The following is a 22,167-nucleotide window of genomic DNA, read 5'->3' as shown; positions in this document are numbered from 1 at the left end:
CAATTAAACAGAAGTTCAAATAAACAGCCTCTTCTCTGTTATATGCTACACAAAAAATGGACTGGGGAAGAAGTTTTGAGTTTTGGAAGGCTCATAGTTCATCAAGCTATTAGATGCTTCACTTTGATTTTTAAGACTAAAGGGATGATGAGTTGTGTCCATATGCAAGTATGCTACAGTGTGGGTATTTGGTGCTGTACAGATAATCAACCTACAAAGCCAATTACAGTATGGAGAGACCAATAGATTCCACGTAACATCAAAACGGAGTTCACTCAAAAAAAGTAAATATACCTACCCTCACATTGTTCAACCTGTATGACTTTCTTTCATCTGGGGAACACAGTTATTTTCAAATTGTGTCTGTTGTTGTTCATTCAATGAAAGTCAGCGTGTTCCAATGTTGTTTTGGACTTTCATTGTATGAACCAAAACAGTCGAAACATTCTTCAAAATATCATATACCTGTTCCACAGAATAAAGTCATACGGATTTGAAACAACATGAGAGGAAATGATGACTGAATGTTCTGTTTTTTAAACTATCCCTTTAAGGTGACATCATGATTTCTGGCTAGTTATGTTATATCTACACTTCCTCAAAGCAATTACAGGCGAGACAGAGACGAACAGTTTAAGTTTATTAGCAAGACTTCTCCAAATCAGCATCATAACATTAAAAAAAAAGCTACAAACATTCAGTGTACAGACAAAAATGTGACGTATGTAACGCATGGGGAACCGTTTGTCCATCAGTGATGGTGCATATCTGTCATGTTTTGTTTTCCCTTTTAACTGTTGTTTTGTTCTTCAGCTCAATGCCCATAGACTACCTACTCGCAAGAACTGCAGGTCAGAATGTAAACTAGGAATCATTTCAGCTAACATAAATCTGTGCCATCATGCCTTCGGTCAGAACAAGAGTGTCATCAGCAAGCCAGTCTTTCCATTCCTAGTCCCAAAACAGGAGCAATTTTATCACAGACTTCAATTGCATCCTCTAAAATCCGCCATATTTTTGTCTCAAAAAAGTCAAAACAAGGCTGAAAAATATTCAAATGGATCTATAAGAGTGGCTTTTTGAGGTACACTTATTCATACATTCAAGAACTTCAATGGAAATCAATACAATGTCTTGAATTTGCAACACCTTGTCTTAGACGGCCTAATTCAACTTGTCCTTTTTTGTCTCAATGCTTGTTCTGACCCATCTGACATCACTTAAGCTCATTTTAATCTCCAAGATGATGGTCTCTGTAATGTGGCACTGTTCTCTCACAACAACTGCAGGTTGTCCACAGTGATGGCCTCCATGTTGATGCCACCCTCCAGTGCAGTGTGGTACAGCTCGATGGCCTCTGCCAGGTCTCCGCTTGTCTCAATGATGGCTATAGTCTCTCCAAACTCATTACACATGATAGTGGGAGTGCCCTGAGTCTGAAACGGTGAGAAAATACAAAACATTACTCGGTGCACAAAAACTGTAACAAAATGGCACAAAGCAAAACAAGCATACAGACCTGTGTCAGGTTAGATGTCTGTATCTGAAAGACTTGCTGCTGTCCAAGCTGGCAGAAAGATGGTATTGCTGTTGCCATGTCCATCTCAGACGCCTCCACCACAGTAACGGTTTCTGAGTTGGATTCTGCGAGCACTGCTTCTCCGCTGTGCTCCGGCTCTTGTTGCTTTTGGGAGCGAGCGTGAGTCTTCCGATGGTTCCTAAGGTTCGAAACGGTTTTGAATGTCTTTCCACATTCACCACAGGCATGCGGCCGCTCGCCAGTGTGTGTACGCCGATGTTCTGCCAGATGCATGCTCTGCACAAAGCCCTTCTCGCAGAACTCGCATCGGAACGGACGCTCACCCGAATGGGTGCGGAGGTGCTCCCGCAGGTGCGTGTTCTGGCGGAAACGTTTTCCGCAGATGGCACAAGGATACGGGCGCTCGCCGGTGTGAACTCTCTGGTGTAGCGTAACGCTTGAGGCTGAGACGAACAGTTTTCCACACACCGGACAGGGATGAGACTTCCCAAGGGCGGAGCTGGAGCCTCGTGGCCGGCCGGGCCCAAGTCCGTGACTTAGCTGGTGCAGGCGAAGATTTGCAGGAGAGTTTAAGCGCTTGCCGCAAATAGTGCAATCCAGATTGGGTTTGGTCATTGAAGAAGCGCTTTGTTGCTCGGTGTCATCTGTTGAACCCTGCTGACCTCTAACCTGGGTGTCCTGGGAGATGGAGTGCGGCTGAGTCAGGTCGGGATGCTCTTCCAGACAGTGTATGTCTCGCTGCCGCTTGCGCAAGAACCCCTCGGGACAGTGCGGGCAGGGGTAAGGTGCCGGCGACCCTGGGTGGTGAAGAAAACGATGAGCTACAAGTTTAGCCGGACGGATAAAGGTGGCAGAGCAGTCTGGACAGGGTGAGGGTGTTGCATTGCTGTGAAGATGCTGACGGTGTTGACGTAGATTAGACGACTGGCTGAAGGCTTTGTGGCAAATGTCACACCGGTACGGACGAACTCCTGTGTGTGTGAGTCCGTGGCGGGAAAGATTAGCAAGAGAGGAAAAGGTCTTGCCGCATACGCTGCACTGGAACGGCCGCTCGCCCGTATGTGTGCGCAGGTGGTTTCGCAGATGGATTTGCTTTTTGAACGGTTTCCCACAGATGTTGCATTTAAAACGCCTCTCAGTCATATGAGTCGTTCGGCGATGGCGCAACAGACGGACCTGCGAGGAGAATCTTTTTTTACAGATAGAGCACGGAAACTTTGGATCTTCCTCAGAAGCAGGAGTCCTGCGTTTACCTTCCTCTTCTCCCCCTCCTCCTCCTTCCTCATAGGCAGTAGTTGAATGGTTTGGGTCATCTGTCAGCATTTTCCCTCCATTTTGGTCTTGCTCTGTGTTTGAGTGTTCGGCATAAAGCCCGTTCTCTGTCGGCTCCGATGACTGGATCACAGCGATACCTTCAATGAGCACAGGACCTGTGTCGCTTGACTCTATTCTGTCATCTTTCACAGGAGGAATTGTCACCAACTGTCTTTCTTTCCTGCAAGCAGTCTCTCGTTCTCTTGCTCTCTGGATGATAGAGAGAGGAGACTGCTGTGCCAGTACAAACTGCAGACGGGAGAGAGTTGAATTAATCTTACTTATGTTTTTTTGTTGTTAGTCGACTATAGGGAAGACTTGACGATTCTGATTAGACTATGACAATCCTTAGTCGGGGACACCCTAAATATCAGTTCTGGACAGAATTGAAATATCAGTGCATCCCAACTGCTTTTAAAGATCAGGTTCAATTTTGTGAGGACCAAAGACAATCTAAAGGATATATAGGGTAAATGTTGCCCGATATATATCCAATATTGACCAATACGGATAAATTAGACAAATTGAATCTCTAATATCGACTGATAAACAACACTCTGCTGATCGTGTGCATTGCTAATTTCCTAAAACTGACAATTACCTGAGAGACTGGAGTGGTCGGCTCACGAACTCGGTGAGTGCGGCGATGGTACAAGAACTTGGTCATGTTGGTGAAGGTTTTGGCACAAAATGGGCATTTGTGCAGTGGCTCAGATGTATGGGATTTCCTTAAGCGGGGAAGACAAATCAAAAATGGCATGTTTGATATGCAAATTACAAGCAAGTTATGATGTTTGGCTGTAGAGTTTGTGTGTTTTATTACCTGTGTATCATAAGAGTCATCTCTGTGGTAAAACCATGTCCACAGTCCACACACAGAAAACGTGCCTCACCAGAGTGTGTGCGCATGTGTGTCTGAAGGGACACCAACTTCTTAAACACTTTATCACACTCTGGGCACTCGTGTGTTCCTTGTTCATGCACACGAAGGTGTGCCACAAGCCGATTGGCAGAGGTGAACGTTCTATTGCACTCCTCACACTGAAGATTGCCGGACGAGACAGACGACGTCAAACCCAAAGCAGCTGAGCGGGCAGTGTACGTACGTCTCCCACCACTAACTTTGCCAACTTTGCTGCATTCTTCTGATCCGTCGCTTCTTCCTTCATCTTCCTTAGCCCCAGAACTGTCCTCATACCCCACCATCACCCCAGTGTCCCCACTCTCTTTGTCCTGGCCTAAGAAGTGCTCCCCCTGGTGTTGAAGGAAATCCTCAGGTGTGCTAAACAGCAGATTACACTCAGAACACTCATAAGGATGGATAATTAAAATTTCCTCATTTTCCTTCTTTAGTGTGTTCACCTGGCCAGTGGAAGGGAGAAGGTTCAAAGTGGTCACGTTGTCCAGCCGGATAGGATCGGTAGGTAAGAGAGGGGCGAGGAGTTTAGCTTTTCGGAGAGTAGCTGAGGCCGAACCGTCAGCGATGGCTTGGGCCGAGCAGAACTGTAGACGGAGCATCGCAGAGGTGGAGCCGGGCAGGGAAGCGTTTGCTGGCACTAGCATAGTTCTAGGAGTGCCTGCAGTTTTAGATGGGGTTTCTTGCTCTCGTAGAGCCTGAACAAATTAAAGCAACAAAGGTAGGCTAAGACATAGGGATCTACAACATCCTAAAACAATATGGCAATAGGCCATATGAAATGAATACCAATTAATAAGGTGGGAACAACCTGGGGTCACATATAGACCATTTCACAAGATGTAAACAACACTGGTCCAGAAGCACTTCCTGTTTCAGTTTGTAACTGTTTTCTTTATTTCACATGTAAAGAAAACATCTTAAAGATGTTTGTTTAACTTTTTGATTCAGTTTTAAATGTTCTGTTGGTTGTATTTTATCCCAGCTTTTATGTAGTAGTGTTAAAAAACTGAAACAGGAAGTGCTTCTGGACCAGTGTTGTTTACATCTTGTGAAATGGTCTATATAAGCTATATATTAGAGGCCAGTCATTTTTGACCGGGAACGTCAAAAGTGTTATAAGGTTTTGAAGACCACACGAGTTAAGAAGGTAATTTTATACCCATGAAATTGTAAGACACCATATTTTAACTATGGTTTTCAGCAGGAATTTGGACTAATGAACAGGGTGGACTACTCCGCGCGACAGAAATAGAAATCAAACATTGTTTTTATCACATCACACCTGGTTAGATCAGAGTACAACAAACCCAACTTTAAAGAATGTATTTGTTGTATTTAAATGTATATGCAACAGACCTGGGCAAGGGTCAGGATCTGGCCTGCCCTCTGTTCATCCAGAACTAGATTTTGCACATTAAGCAACTGAACCGGAGTGACTGTACCATCTTCCTGAAGAACATATTCCTGAAACAGAACACAAAAGGAAATTAGAGTGTTTAAAAGATAGTTCTTCAGTAAGAGTTTCTGATTAATCGCAATATTCATTTGAATGATCTTGATAATGATTCTTTAAATGACAAGACAAATCTTTTATTCTCAGAGTAAATACCCACACAACTTGTTTGTTGAGCACCTCAAGAGCCTGAGATTCATTTTGCTTATTTAGTCTGTCAATATTAGACATCTACACTACTTCTTTAGCATTGCTTTATTTTGCTGGTATCCACATTTCTGCAAAGTTTGTTCATTTAAAATTCCCATTTTCATAAAACTACCTAGTCAAACGGTTCATTAGCTGAGAGAATTTCTGTCATATACAAATGAAAATTACAGCTGGAGCTTTCCCAAATGAACCAGAATCTAATCAAATCAAAAGCTGAGCTAATCAGATCTGCATGGATACCCCGCTCTGTTTATCAGTGTGTGTGTGTGCTCACTGTGTCGGTGTTCAGGCTGCTGTGGGTGGTGCTTCTGCTGTGTGTCTGTCTGTGTGCCAACCACAGTTCAGGTGTCTCAAAGAGAGCCAGGCATTCCAGACACTGGTACTGGATTGGCACTTCTGCATCGACAGAATCCACTTCTGTGACCTCACATAGCTCTGAAAATAAAGCATTAAGGTGCTGATTACATGCACTTCCAATTTAAGGAAACAATCTGACATGTACAGCACACATAATCACCCCCGCACTCACCCTGGCCTGCCTCTCTCATGTGCAGCTCTTGATGCAGCAGCAGTTCGTCAGGGTTCCTGAGGATGGCTCCACACTCCAGGCACTGATACTGGCTCTCTCCAGCATCACAGTCCTCCAAGCTCGGAAGGGTCTCCACCTCGTCCCCTTCTGCTCCGGTGTGGATCTGTTGGTGCACCAGCACCTCCTCCAGCGTATTAAAAAGCTGCTGGCACTCACTGCACATGTACTGATGGTCCACATACTCCTGCTCACTCATGGTAACTTCAGAACAGTTCTAAAGCTGTTTAGATGCGAAGACTTTTGCTCGGGTTATGATGAGTCACAGCCACTGGGTTCAGTATATATTCTCATGCCAGATATAAAAACAACCTGAAACAAAAAAAAAAAAAAAAAGATTTGTGGTCCAGTATCCGCTCTGTGTTGTCGTCTCTGGACTGTAGCAGACTGTGTGTGCGCTGCGACAGTTTCGCATGACAATAACGTAAAACCAGACTTCATTTGTCTAAATGTAAAGCATATTTACACTGTTCGAACCATGTCGAAAATAGTAATGTGTGAACAAGTGATGGATTTTAGCCACAGCTTCAGCATCTATTTATAATGTAGGGGGTTGGATGCTTTAGATTCTAGAAAGCATTTGATTGGACAGAAAATCTTATGAAAAACTGAAGTGCAGAAGAGGGATGTCATCAAAATCATTTATCTACATTGGTGGAAGTGAGAGATGGGGGCTATGTCCGAAATCAAATCCTCTCTCTTTAGGTACTTATTTTGAATAAGTAATTACTTCACAAAATTACTAAAAAAGTATATTCTATATAGTATGAATGTGTGTAGTATAAATGTAATCTGGACATACTACATTCGCCATGTTGTTATCATCATGTGACCTACCAGCATCAGTTATGTCGCTTCCACGATAGTAAAGTGTACATCGGATGCACACTTCAGAATCTTGCCGGAAAAAGTAGGTCATCCAGATACTTTTTGCCTGGTTTTTAATGAGTACTACTGTGAATTCAGACATACTTCTTTTGTCACATACTGTTTTAAGCCTACTATATAGTAGGTATGCGATTTCGGCTGCAGCCTACGTTTTGAATGCTTAATATCTTCTAAATGTGAATTGTGTCATTGTTTTGGAGAACACCAGCTTATAGATAACAGTTAGGCTAACATATTCATACCACGAAAGACAAAAAAACGTCAATTTTGATTTCATGGGGGACTTTAATATTACTACTAGGTCTTGGGAAAAGAAGTAAGTATCTATCTTCTTTATAAGGTTTCACAGCTGCACACCCTACTTTTTATGAACACGGTCAGATATTTATAAAAATATGTATTTATTATTTCATTGAATTTAATATAATATGCACGTCAAGTGAAATTATTATACTTTCACTTTATATTTTACCAATTCGTTCATGACATATGGCAGAGTTGAGTAATATAAAGAGTCCACAATCTGCTCTCCATGATGATCAATACACGAGAAGACTATTACGGGTGCAGATATCGAAATCCAACTGATTGACAGTACGCATTATTATCAATCAACTTCTATCTATGCAGTAGCTAATCATTTAGTGCACACAGACAACAGAATTTAGCAGGTTTCGCGCGAGTTGTTTACCTTGTGGCGAGCAGTTGGTGGCGCTCTTCAGATTTTGCCAGAGCTTATGCAGCGCACCGCTGTCTCCTAAGCGAGCCACCCCGCTGTACGGCGGTCGTCAGGCGGCGCTCTTCACTTTTCCCCGCAGGTCTAAGATCGCTGAGGGGAGGCCTTCTTTCCTCAAGCGTTTCCGAACCTCTCCTCGCACGCTGCAGATGGGCAATCCCTCGTGCAGCGCTCCTCTATACGGTGTTCACAATGCGTTTCTCACCGCGAGAAACCAGTTTTATTCAGCGCGACGCACTGCTTGTTGAGTATTTATTAACGTAAACAAGATCGTGGGTATGGAAATGTACCGTTTGTCTGGCCTCTGTTCTCGCTTGCTCTGTGCTGCCCCGCCCCATGGGGGTTCGCGTGTGGCTTGTGCGAGGCGCTGATTGGGTAGAAAAACTGTCTGTCAAACTCAAGCTGCTGTCATGGACATTCTAGTGATTGAAGAAGCACTTTTGGATGTTAGGGTATGTGAATGTGAGGATGCTATGTCATGGTGTAAATGACCCTAAACCACCAATAAATTCGTTAATAATGAAACATCTCAAAACACACCATGCCCTGCTATACGAAAACTCAGATAAAGAGGTAATTTACTGAAAGTGAAGTGAAAATAGTCATGCAAATAATATAGATTGACATCAAAACATTTCCATTATCATTCCTTAAATCATTAGGGGAAAAGCATTATTTGACTTTCATGAAAACAGACAATTTAGACTAGTACTGTACTGTTTAGGGTTGTGTAATGCAGTCTTTTCATTCATAAATATATATATATATATATTTTACATTTTTTGTAATACAAAAGACATTTACTAATTTTGCATACAACTGTATTATTATATTTGGGGGTCATCGGCATGACTAATAATGAAAAGCTCCCCCATTTTTGTGCTGCAGGATCTCTGCACGTGAGAGCGTTGTTGAACTTCACTACCCAGAAGACAATGCGCTCAGAGCGTCATTGTGCGTCAGCTCTAGTTTCCCAGCCAGCAACCACACAGGAGAAAGAGGAGGCGCACAACCTTACCGATAGAATAGTTAAGGGATCTTTATTTTTTAACGATTATTGTTGTGTAAATTGACATATACACTACGCGCCTGGGCCAGTCTACCGGCACTCTTTACCCCCGCTCTGGCACACACGAAACCCGATATGAGCGGCAGCGGGCGGCCCAGGACTAGCTCGTTTGCTGAGCCTCCGGGGGTCCCTGGAGCCGCTGCAGCCGCCGCCGGATCAGCCGTCGCCGGTGGAAGCTCTTCAGGAAAGACGGGGGGCGCGCAGGCCTCAGCCGGGAGTTCGTCTGGTTTCGGAAACCTAAAGCTGGGCAGTGAGTATCATTCAGTGACATCACACGACGATCACAATAAATGTGATGATGGTAGATTAATAAAAGCCGAAGTGCTAGTCAGTGTAGCATGATGTTCATTAATATGTCTGATTTTATTGTAATGATCGCGTTAACCTACTTTAGGCGGCTAACTGGCTAAGCTAACGTGAGCTTGTTTTTGTAGACGGATCAAGGGCTTTGATTGCGCTAACCATATTAGCTCGACAATCCTTCATCAGAACAAGGGCTAAACATATCTGTTATGATAGATATTAGTACATAATATTTTTGGCCCATTTCAGCCCCGTTTTAAAATATGAATCGTGGTCTGTTGGATGTTTAACGTTAGACTTCGTTGTGTTCTTCAAGATGTGCTCGCTTGGCAACAAAGCACAGTTAGCATACAATTTAACAGATTATATCTTCAGTTCTGCATTTAATTTAAATATATTTTATCCTGTGCAACCCTGGATGCATTCAATCGCATCATAACTATCCTTAACACTATTCTGACCGTGAAATTATGTAAGTTAAGCATAGTGAGGACTAAAGTGGTGTTTGCTTGTGCTTACAATTATAAGGAAAAGATCAGAATCAATATTTACAACATATTATGAATGTAACGTTTAACGACTCCCTAATCACAATCTAACTGATATTTACAAAGCTTTGAATTTAAGTCCTCCTATGAAGGAAAATGACCATTTGTAAATTTGTGGTTGGGTTACTGTGAAAACTTGTGTGTTCCCTGGAGGCATAAACCTCTTCATTTGGTGTTCTATATAAGATTCCCAGTGACTGCAGTGCTGGCAGCAGCATTCATCTGCACTGGTGCTGACTGCTGGATTTCCATGGGAAGTGGTGATGGGTGTTATTACAAGGAATGAGGGGAGAACAAGTGGGTGGATGGATGTCCGACTGTGACCCACGGTCCTCTGAGAAACCTTGAACCAGTTGTTACAACACACAACAGCCATTGCTGTTTTTGTCTACATGTTTTTTTTCAGCCTGATAGCCATTTTTTAATTGGCCCGCTGACATTTGCTATCACAACCTGATACCTTTTAGCCACATTTTTATCAGGAAAAAAGCAGTTGAGTTTCCATTTACATGCGTATACCTTGACAATATGTGTAATATATATTATTACATTTTAATTTGCAAATAGTTGAGGTATATATACACAGTTCTGCTGAAATCGATGGCAAAAGGATCCTTCAGTACAGCTTTTTTCACTGAAAGACCCTAAGTAGCATAAACATGACCACGGACTGAACACAAAACAGTTTCGTTGAATGGTATAAATCTCTCTCTCTCACACACACACACACACACACACACACACACACACACACACACACACACACACATCATAGGAGGTAATACTAGCAAGTATTTTAATGACAAGCTTTGGTTCTGACATTTCAGAATCATGACAGTACAGGTTCTTTGTGATGATTTTGTGAATTATGTCACATGCCTGGTTTAACAATTTATTCTGTGAATGTTTCCCTCATAGTTAACACACTTGTCTTTCTGAATAAAAATTGACCCATTAAGCACCTAAAATGTAAAGATTTGCATGATATAGCTTTTTTGTGCAACATCCACAATTTTTTATTAAATCGTGTTTATGTGATGGCCATATTACCTGGCCACTAACTCACTGTATCCCACTTTAAACAGTGTTATTCTGATGAAAAAATAAACTCAATAGCCACCCGTCTCCATCAAGCATGACAACAGTTATCTGCTCTGCTTTGATCTAGCAAATAATAATTTTGCCTTATAATGAAACAAAGCATTTGTTTAGGTTAATCTGTCATTCCTTTTTCTAAATCTAAACAGACAAAACATCACCCTATGGCTTTGTTTTTCTCCAGGGTGTCCCCATTATCCAGGTCTACTCTTGTCCACAGGTGGAGATGTGGTCAGATTTTTAGCTTTCTCATCCTCCACCCGTGTTCAAACAGATTTAAGGGTGTTTCTGCTATTTCTAGTGATAAGCTCTGCTTGATGTTCTGTTGTGTTTGGACATGCTTTTTAACATGGGTGTTGGATTACTATTAACACCTGTCAGACAGAGTGGCAAAGAGGCATATCCTGCTGGATAAGAGAGCACTGATAAGTTTAAACAGATCTACCTGTTGTAGATCTAACACTGGTTAGCTGTTTGTTTGGCACAGCCTCCATATTTTCGTGTGTTTAATGGCCTCTCAGGCATGCCTGAGTAGTTTCAATGAATAGTTCACCTTTTCCCCCCTTTGTGTCAATCCAACCATGACTTTCTTACATGGAACACAAGATAAATCGATGAATGTGTTGATCACCATTTCCTATGAGGGGAATCCTTATAATTTTAATAAATAGGCACTGGTCACTTTAGCATTCAAAAAGCATGTAAAGCACAATAACCGAATCATAAATTACACTTGTCTTTTCAAATCACCTACTGATTAGAAGTATTAGTAATGTTTTTCTAAGTTGAAATTACATGGTAGCTTCATAATTAATACTGTCAGCCATTTTACTGTGTTTTTACCATGAGGAGCTTGCCACATATCCTGCTGCATATAATGACTACACAGGCATCACACAATTCTCATAGAACGCAACAGATTTTACATTTACATTTATTGTGCCAAGTAAAAATTCCCATTTTCTGGTATTCTTAGCCAAAATGCTGCATTATCATCCCAGAGAAATTAGATTATTTTCCAAGCAGAGTAATAAATAATGCAAAAATATTTAAATGAATGCTACATTGTTCACATAGGCCTGGTTTCATGGACATGGCTTTGATTAAGCCAGGATTATACCATAGGTGGCCAACCCCTGATAAATCATCATTCATTCAGGTTGTACTAACACAGGCTTGCATGGTGTCAATCTTCATTGTGATTCTATTGAAATCTATTGACAGTCAGATGTTTCAGTCAGTGATCATTTGTTTTTTTAAACTCATTTTATCTTTAGGGGATAGTGGGAAAGTGACAACGGTAGTAGCCACACCAGGGCAGGGTCCCGACCGTCCTCAGGAGGTTTCGTACACAGACATCAAGGTGATCGGGAATGGTTCGTTTGGAGTCGTGTACCAGGCTCGACTCATCGACAGCCAGGAGATGGTGGCCATAAAGAAGGTGCTTCAGGATAAACGGTTTAAGGTTAGTATGAGAAAACCTGCATATGTGCAAACTAATGTCAGTATCATAATAAAAATACCCGGCAATGTATCAAATCTGCATGCACACACAAGACAAAATGCTTTCCATGTCCAAAATGAAAGGTTAATGCTACATCCCTTTTAAATCAGGCTGCTACAAGCACGTTGTAATTATTTTGACATGTTTTGATTTGAACTTTAATATTCACATTTAATACCTCATGTTGCTTTTGCTTAGGTTTCAAAGCTAAAAGAACAAAAAGGCTTAAAGGGATGGTTCAGGATTTTGGACATCGGGCCTCCTTTTCAAGTTAGCCTTGGTGTTATTTATCGACTCACTCTAGCCTAGCACCGGTGAACTATGCAACTGTAACGACTGGATGAATATTTAAAAAAAACTGATAAATAACACTAAGGCTAACTCGGAAATGAGGCCTGATGTCCAAAATCCTGAACCACCCATTTAAGCTCGCATCGAAAAGCCCCCTTTTCACGTTCAACAGCTTGTTCATAAAATACAAAGTAGCGAGCAATGCCTTGTGACTTCAAAGTAAGTTGTTTTGTCCAGACTCTGCTGCCTTGAGGAAGTGTTGCTCTTTACATTTGTAGAAACTCTTTCAAATAGACCACAAAATTATGGGAAACAAAATGTTTTCTTTCCATCAACTTTGTACCTGGGCGTAAAAGTGGACTTTTTTTTTAATCCTCTTTGGTTCTAATAGGGTACGAGTCCACAATGTTTTTCCACTTAAATATTTAGTCATTATTAAATTGTAATATTATAATTATTCAATATTAGAGTTGTATTAGAATATACAATTAGAAATGTAGTGGAATATCTTGCAGACATAATGTAGTTGACAGCAGTTTTTTTTTATCTCATTCTGTGCGCAAAACTTTATTTTCTGCCTCCTTTACATTTTGGCTAGTAATTTATAAGGTATTCAAATGTGAGCCAGGAGTACTTGCCGTCTTTCCGTTCACAACGCTTGTAAAGATTTAAATGGTAATCTCTGATCTCAGACCTGAGACGCATGTTAATATCAAATGTAAATGAAAGCACTCGGAGTGTGAAAACACTGAATCATGAGTGTGAGTGGTATCTTACAGCCAGCATAGAGCACAGCCTTCCACTTTACAGTGCGTTTTAATTTGATTGATTGTGCAGCACTAGTTTTAAATGGGCTGCAAGTTCAGAGCAACACATTTTCACAGATGAATGCATTAAATAAGATAGATGTTTGATTTTCATTGCGTGCTTTTACCATTCTTCACGTGTCATTTCTTCCTCTACAGAACCGTGAGCTACAGATAATGAGGAAGTTGGACCACTGTAATATTGTCAGGCTACGCTACTTCTTCTACTCCAGTGGAGAAAAGGTAGGTTTTTCAATCCTTGTTTTTCAAGTGTTTATATCCCATCAATATAATTTTGTCATATTGAATAATATGAATATTGTTTTTCTTTACCAAACTAATCTGCATTTTCTTCTCCCTCTCTTTCTCCTCAGAAAGATGAAGTGTATCTAAATCTGGTGCTGGATTTTGTTCCAGAAACTGTGTACAGGGTGGCACGCCATTTCAACAAGTCCAAGACCACCATCCCCATTATCTATGTCAAAGTAAGTCTCTGTGTTATCGTGACTGCTGCTACTGTGCCCATTCATATGCACATGGACTGTAAACAATAACATCTTTCTCTTCCTCTCTCTTTCCTCCCCCACTATTTTCCCCTTTCTATCTCAGGTGTATATGTATCAGTTATTTCGCAGTCTGGCGTATATTCATTCCCAAGGCGTCTGCCATAGAGACATCAAGCCACAGAATCTCCTGGTGGACCCAGACACAGCTGTACTCAAACTGTGTGACTTTGGCAGGTGTGTGTCCTGACACTTCTCTGTGTGACATGTATTTGCAGTGCAGCCATGTATAAGATGTATACTGGTTTTTAAGCCCCGATATTCTCCAGACGAAGTTCTTTTTTTGCACTTTGCTCAGGGGCAGAAATGTTTGAAATACCTGAGCTGGGGTTACCTATACTGTTGTTGATCATCCCAATGCTGCTGGGAACAGCGTTTGGCACTCGAGTCAAATGATGTCACGTTAATAGCACCTTTATACAATAATTTGCCTTAAAACAAGCAGCTTTGTGGTATTAAAAATAAAAAAGTGTTAATCTTCTTATTTTTAATTAGAATTCCAGCTCTTCGGGTTTACTCGCATCTGACCTTAATGGACTGAATAGAAGTAATGAACCTGAGAAGAATTCTGGAGCCCTAAAGCAGACCTAATAATGGAATCGCCACAGGCCAATGATAGTTCGAAGGTGTTTACCAGCCAGAAAGTTTGCTTTAGCGAGCTCTTTTTTTTTAAACTCCATTTTGAACAAAATCAGACCAAACAAAAGTCACAAGTTTGTTGTTTGATTATGCTTTAAATGATCATGATATCATTCATTTATTTTAAACCATTCAAGACCCATCAAGGCTCTAATACATTTTTATGTAACGCAGCCAAAGAATGCCAGATCCTCTGTTAATTGCTGTTCAGTGCTCATTTGTGATGACGTAAGATGAACGCAAATTTCATCAGTTTGATAGAAGTATTTTTTAGTAATGGCCCACTACATCAGTTTTACACGCGTGTCTCTTTGATAACATGTTTATAATCCATCATCGTGTTGTCTCCACAGTGCAAAACAGTTAGTTCGTGGGGAGCCCAATGTGTCATACATCTGTTCGCGGTATTACCGCGCTCCTGAGCTAATATTCGGAGCCACGGATTACACATCCAACATTGATATCTGGTCAGCCGGCTGTGTATTAGCAGAGCTGCTTTTGGGACAGCCCATATTCCCCGGTGACAGTGGAGTGGACCAGCTAGTGGAGATCATCAAGGTGAGAGAAATATCGCCATTGTTTTATTTTTATGAGTAAGCAATAGACACACATTACATTTTTTTCTCTCTGTCCACCCTCTGCAGGTTTTGGGGACCCCCACAAGAGAACAGATCCGAGAGATGAACCCCAACTACACAGAGTTTAAATTCCCACAGATCAAAGCACACCCTTGGACAAAGGTAAAGCACTTGTTGCTACTCTAGCCATGATGGTTCCCAGTTAGCTCACAGAAAGAAACATTTAGGTTTTTACTGAAGGTTAAATTAGTGATGCACCCAAATTTTTTTACAGAAACCCTATTTTATATGAAAACAGAAGCAAAAAATAGTTTATTTAAAGGTACTCTGTGTAGGAGTTCAGTTTTTTGTCAAACAGCGACCTTTGTCGCTGTGGAGTCCTTGTACTATCGTAAATAGAGAGCCTAAGTCCCGCCCCTCCGCTTCCGGCTCATGGGACCTTATTTTGGAAAAAATATGAATGGTAGTCAATGGCGAGAGACAACTTATCTTTTTATTCCTTCTGAACTGTGACCTCAATTACACATATGATGTTTGTCAATTTAAAAGTTAATTCTGAAAGTCAAAAACGTTGCAGTTTGTCATACAACAGAAGAGTAACATTTAGTTTTATGTGAAAATCGCTCTATGAACTACATCTCCCGGGAAGAGAAACGAGATCCGCTGCTCGTGTGTGTGCAGTCTGGCACAAAACACTCAGGCAGGACGGCGTAACGTTACGATTATAACGTAAGACTGTAGAAACAATGACAGACAGCCTCAGTAAAGTTAGCTTCATTCATTGAGAGAAAATGTGCGCCTTTGGGGTTTGTAGTCTTTGTAATTATGTATTTTCACAGTCTTATACCTCAACGGTTTTACATCAAACCGCAACTTTCTTTACTTCAAAATGTATCTTTTAAATTGACAAACATCATATGTGTAATTCAGGGCACAATTCAAACGAGATCAAAATATTTGTTGTCTCTCGCCATTGACTACCATTCAATATTTTTCCAAAATAAGGTCCCATGGTGGTCGACCGGAAGGGGGGGACTTAGGCTCTCTATAACAAGTGGAAATAAGGTGTGGCCCCTTTAAGAGCTGTGCTCGCCAGGTTATTTCTTTTAGATGCTCATTCTTGTCCTATTTTAAGTGAAAGCCTGACCGAGTGAAACTCTTGTTCGGTTTTCTCACACGGTCAGTTTCTCATTTTCTTTTCCTTGACTCTTCCAAGCCTGTGGTCACGGCATTCATAAAGTGGTACGTTCTCCAGGTCACATGACGAACTTACATAGGCGGTATTTCAAGAGGGCATCCCCGCTCGGAGCATTGATAGTGTCAAGTGCTGTATATTGGCCTGAGGAATCATTTAAAATAACTCGTATGCATCAACTGTAACTTCTGGCCAGAAGTTACACGGTCTGCCTTTAATGATGAATTAATTGAATTTCAGTACTTTAAATGAATACAGACTTCTATGTAAACCATTTAAATGCACAAGGATGTTTTCATATCAACTTCTTAATTATATAAGTTTTTACTCTGATGAAATATTAAAAAATTAAATGGCTGTAAGTTTTCATGACAGATTTACTAAAAAAATATCTTAAATAACAACAGTTGTAATGTTTCTCTCAACATAATGTTTATTTGTGGTTTAGCTAGTAGTAGTGGAAGTGGAAGAGATAACTTTATAGGCCGACAGCTTTAACTGAGGTGGCTGCAGCAATCTTTTAAGCCACATTTAAAAAAAAGCATCAAACTATATTGTTTGAATTTCATTTTAAAATTGATAGAATTTCAAAGCTCAGACTTAATAATGATGTTTCATAGTATGTCAAAGGTTAAAAAAAAAGCTTAGGGTGATTGTTGGATTACAGGTGCACTTTAAATTATGTTTAGTGAAGTTTTGTTCACGCTTTAGCTGAAAATGGCATAGACTAAATGATCTTTGTTCATCAAAATCAGAAATGATATTGTCAACCCAGCCCTAGCATCCACACACCTGACATGTTTACATATTGTAGCTTATGTGCACGAAATGGACACTGACTAATTTGCCGTCAGTGTTCCGGACAATAGTTTTTTGGCCCTCCTAAACTGTATAGAAAAGATATTTTCTGTTGCTGAAATTTTGGTCCATCACTAGGTTAATCGACATCCTAAGCTATAAACTGGTTAGATGTGACATTTCCCTGTGAATCTGTGCGTTTGCGTTAGGTGTTTAAGCCGAGGACCCCTCCTGAAGCCATCTCATTGTGTTCTCGTCTGTTGGAGTACACGCCGGTGACGCGGCTCTCGCCGCTGGAGGCCTGTGCACATGCCTTCTTTGATGAGCTGCGCCAGCCGAACGCACGTCTGCCTAATGGCCGAGAACTTCCCCAACTCTTCAACTTCAGCCCTGTGGGTGAGTTGAACTGAGACAACTGCCACTTCTGTTCAGATTCAGCCTTGTCGGATGAATCGGATGCTCATGCTCTCTCTTACTTTATCTCTATCTCACACATTTTAGAAAGATCTTGTGGTTTAGTACATAAATGCGTTGCTTGTATCTATTGAGCTGATTTTGTCAAATGCCTGTGTTTTCACCTGTCTGCAATAGTATTTTACCTACAATCTAATGTGTGAGTGAGTGATCTGAAATGTTTTTTTGTAGACGACAATACAGAAAGCACTCAATACCATTCTAATTTATTATGAATAGAATTCTAATAAGCTACAATGAATAAAATGTCACATGCAACAAAAAATGAAAACTATTTTGTTCCAAATGAATACTGCCACTATTGATGTTCCTACTTGTAAATGCTTTTAACATTAGAATACCATTACTGTGAACATGTCTTTAACTTAACTACACATTGTCAAACGAACAACCAGGCAGTAATTAGTCTGATTTAAGTCTAATGAGCCGAAAAGTAACCGCAGCAAAAAAATCAGTGATTATCTGTTTCTTAAAAAAATAACTATCCTTGTATAAGTAAGTGAGCTAGACTAAAACTTAAGAGACGGTAATAAGAACCGGTTCATAAGTCATTCATTTGTGATTTGAGCATCACAGCTTATACACTCATAAAGCATTCTTGGTCGATATTAAGCAGCAACTGCCGTCAACATTGATAATAAGAAATGTTTCTTGAGCACCAAATCACATTAGATTGATTTCTGAAGGATCATGTGACACTGAAGACTTTACTGGAAGCCATCGCTGGAAGAAATTACATTTTAAAATGTATACAAAAAAAAATTAAAGCAGCTTTTTTTAAAAATAATATTTTACCATGACGTTTTTACTGTATCAAATAAATTCAGTTTTGAGACTTGACGATCATACATTAACTTAAAACAGTAACCCCTGGTTTCAGACAAGACTTAAGCCGAGTCCCAGACTAAAATGCATATCTTAAAATGTCAGTGCCATTGTTGTCTCAAAATGCACACCAGTAATGTTTCTCTTTCTAAAGGCATGTTTATAAAAGCTACTTAAATGCCCTATTTGAACTAATGACTAATACTGGCTTAATCTAAGCCGTTTGTGAAACCGGTTCTATACCTTCTTACTGACCCCTAACTTTTGAATAGCAGACAGTGTATACAATTTATAGAAAAAAAAAAGTTTAACTTAAACATAAAATTCCTTCACTTCAGGTATAATTCACTACAATAATGGCTTTTGAGATCAGTTAACAAATCAGTGCCCCTTTTTGTTTGTTAAAAGGCGGCAAACTATAAAGTGGCCACTCACTGAGCTGAAGTGCACACTCTGTGTATTTATACAACAAGTGCCTATAGGAACAATGTGCTGAACACCCCTACTCCAAAAGAAAGCTTGATATGATGATTTGATGCATCTCTCTATGGATCATCTCCCACTGCATTAGATCCTCAAAATGAATCCACAAAAGTGGACTAAAGCTAAAATGACAGTGCCGTCTATATTGAGTGATGGTGTCATTTTAGGTCTCAGTGGTTCCCTAGACTATTTTTTTGGTCCTGAGCTCTACCAATAGTGAGTGGAAATGTACATGTCATTCAAACTATTTTCATTGAGCCTCAAATTTTGGCCAGAGTAACATAATTTTGCTTCCTGCAATTTGAGGCAGCTTTCACGTCCTGTGACGCAAGTGCAAAGCTATCTTGGTTTTGACACTTACAGATATTGATGGCTAACCTCTTTCTCTCCCCGCAGAGCTGTCTATCCAACCACAGTTGAACTCCATTCTCATTCCTCCCCACGCTCGCTCGCAGACGACACCTGCCTCGCACGGTACTGATCACACATGCATACCTTTGATTTACTCTTCCTGTCAGTCTGTATGGATTTGAACATGCACACGTCCTAAAGTATTTGAACTCTGTCTTTCCGCAGAGGGCAGTTCAGACGGCCCAGCCCAGTCTGGTCCAGCACCGGGACCACTGAGCAACAACACCTAATTGTTCCCTCAGCATTACTTAGACATCATCACCCCTCTCTCCTCATCCCTTCTCTCTCATTCCTCTCTCTTTCCCAGCAGCAGCTCCAAACAGTCTCTCTTGCACGCGCTCACAAACACACAATCACTCACTCGTCACCTTGTGTTATGTGTAGTCATGTTCTCCCATGATGGTAGAAGTGTGTGATGCCCAGATGAATAGCGTCGACCATCAGAGGAGGTCGATTTAAATTTAGTATGATTATCAACCCGCGATCGAGTTGATTGTCATCTTTAGGTGTTTTAACACTGGGCAGGGCCAGTCAGGGCAAGTCTGCCCCCTAGTGGCAGGAAGAGCGCCGCACAGTTATTGCACTCTGCCTGAGATGCCATCCATTTGACATTTTAATGAATGATATATGATATCAAGCTCCTTTAAATTGGTTTTGCTCTTAAAATGATTCATTTTAGCTTTCTTTTGGAGTCCTTGGACAAAAGCAAGGACTGCAATGCGTTTTATAAAGCAGCGAGCATGAGATGTCAGTGTTGTGCGACGTGCGTGTCCAGATGTGTGATGTTTCTTCGCCGAGACGAAAATGAGTGTCTTAATATGTGCGTATGTCAATTTTAAGTAATCATTGCACACTTGTGTTTTAATTTTTTAAGGAGATTATTTAGCTATTCAGAACAGCTGAGACAGGGTTATCTGTTTTTGTTTTGTTTTTTTTGTTTCAGTGTAAACTTGCTCATTTTATTCGTTTTTGTGCATGTGCATGCACACACACGTATAACGCATAGGTCAATCCCATCAATAGCTGTGTCTGTTTGAATACAGAATTTGCATTATGGAGTCTACACCTGTGTGTGTTTCTATACATTGGCGTGCCCATTACATGTGGATTTAGTGGATATTCATCCAAATTACACACAATACATGAGCCCACACGCACGCCATGGACACTTGGCAAATGAGACTTTGAAACAGAGCTGTTTGTCTCTCCCTTCTTCCTTCCATTCTCTCTCTCCTCCTCTCTCATTGCTAATATGTAAATGCCATGTACCTTTTATTTTGTTATTTTTGTTATTGTTATTCTATTGTCCTTGTAATTAGATTTTTCTCCTAGTGGAGCAGTGCTGGTATGAACAGAAACCAGCCTTTTTCGGTCTCTCTCTCTCTCCCTCCCTCCTTCCTTCCTTCTATCCCTTCATCATACAACTGTATATAACATTTCATCCAGCCTCTCTCTGCGTCCAGGGAGGAAGACGAAACTGAACAAAATTTTGTTATTACCTGATATCTCTTTCTCTTACTCTCTCTCCTTTCCCGCCCCTCTGCCTGCCTGCCCTTCCCCCCTCCTCATCAGTGTTAATTCTGATCCTTTTATTTATTGTATTGCTGTCTTGATTCTGTTTTTAACAATCTGATGGGGGAGGGGTTTTGTGTGTGATGTCAATTGATGTAACGTTCATATCTCAAACTCTGGAATATTGTTTGATGGAATGTTCTGGAAAGGGCAGGGACACACTACCACCACACACCGGCTGCTCAGCCCATCAGTGAAAAGATGAACGGTTAAAGGGAGAGAGAGGGAGAGATAAACAATGTTTTTGTTTGTTGGTATAAATAATAAACTCATTAATAAAGTTATAAAATGTCTCTGTGGGTTAAATAGTTTGTTTATTCATGGATCATCCAATTGTTTTAATCGCTTGAATATTTTTAATACTGTAAAAAGAAAAATAATTGAATGTGAAGATGCTTCTAAACGCTAAAAAATATCAGAATTGTTACCTTCATTAAACTCTAATCACCATTCCTACTATACTACCATTCAAATGTGAAAGTTTGAGAGAAATATTTTTTCAGCAAGGATACATTTGATCTAAAGTGACTGTAAAGATAATGTTTTATAATGTGATGATATTTCTATTTCAAACAAAAGTTCATTTGAACTTTATATTCATCAAATATGATTTACAGAAAATTACTGTGTCAACATTAATAATAATGTTACATGAGCAAATCAGTACTGGAATGATTTCTAAAGGATCATGCTGCTTTGCCATCAAGGAATAAGTTACATTTCAAAATGTTTATTTAGAGAACAAATATTTTCACAATATTACTGTATTTGTTTTATTTAAATATATATTTTTGTTAGAAAATGTATCTTAAATTATGTTTGAAATTGGCATTAAATTGTATTGCTAAAGTGTAGAGTTAAAAGATACAAAATACTACCATCATGACATGAATAAAAATAATCGTGTCTAGGTGTTAGTTAAATGGTGAGAGTAATTAAACTGCAACTGTTGTCTAGAGCTCAGAAGTGTTGACACCCAGTGTGTTTGATGCCCTGATGATCACCAGTGTGGGTCTTCATGGATTTCAAATCTGACTGAACATTCTTCCAAATTCAATAGCTTTATTTTCAAATTGGCTCATAGCATTTGAAATGCCTTATTGCATTTGTATGATTGGACATTTGCATTGCCTGGCATTCAAATAATAATGGCACCAGATGTCCACATCGGAGTAGATTTTCAATTAGGAACTGAAACTATGTGTTTAGACTGATCACTGTGCACGGAATACAAAAGCCAATCAGGAAGTCTTGGTTTGTCCTCTATTCACACAATGATTGGGTATTAAGGTTTAAAATTAGAGGGTAGAGATATGAGATTAAATCACACACACAAAAAAAAACAAAGGTTAATGTTGTTTGTG

General features: G+C 40.3%; 2 protein-coding genes across 2 annotated transcripts; one reads left to right on the top strand and one right to left on the bottom strand.

Annotated features, from left to right (window-relative positions):
• Positions 1-627: 627 nt before the first annotated feature.
• znf526 (zinc finger protein 526) lies at positions 628-7,981 on the bottom strand. The gene is made up of 8 exons (XM_039679540.2): positions 7,602-7,981; positions 5,966-6,334; positions 5,711-5,871; positions 5,130-5,237; positions 3,678-4,468; positions 3,456-3,582; positions 1,520-3,103; positions 628-1,436 (listed from the first exon to the last, which is right to left on the bottom strand). The coding sequence occupies exons 2-8, from the start codon at positions 6,219-6,221 to the stop codon at positions 1,275-1,277; spliced, it is 3,189 nt and encodes a 1,062-aa protein (XP_039535474.2). The 5' UTR covers positions 6,222-6,334; positions 7,602-7,981; the 3' UTR covers positions 628-1,274.
• Positions 7,982-8,586: 605 nt separating this feature from the next.
• Positions 8,587-21,096, top strand: gsk3ab (glycogen synthase kinase 3 alpha b). The gene is made up of 10 exons (XM_039679541.2): positions 8,587-8,965; positions 11,942-12,129; positions 13,425-13,508; positions 13,640-13,750; positions 13,875-14,005; positions 14,821-15,025; positions 15,112-15,207; positions 17,248-17,434; positions 19,217-19,294; positions 19,397-21,096. Exons 1-10 carry the CDS (start codon positions 8,791-8,793, stop codon positions 19,459-19,461), a joined length of 1,320 nt encoding a protein of 439 aa, XP_039535475.1. The 5' UTR covers positions 8,587-8,790; the 3' UTR covers positions 19,462-21,096.
• The last annotated feature ends 1,071 nt before the right edge of the window (positions 21,097-22,167 follow it).

Source organism: Pimephales promelas, chromosome 12 (genome assembly GCF_988280905.1).
Source record: "Pimephales promelas chromosome 12, fPimPro1.hap1.1, whole genome shotgun sequence".
NCBI lineage: Eukaryota > Metazoa > Chordata > Actinopteri > Cypriniformes > Leuciscidae > Pimephales > Pimephales promelas.
Note: the sequence above shows the minus strand (reverse complement) of the source record. Positions and strands in the feature narration are given on the sequence as shown.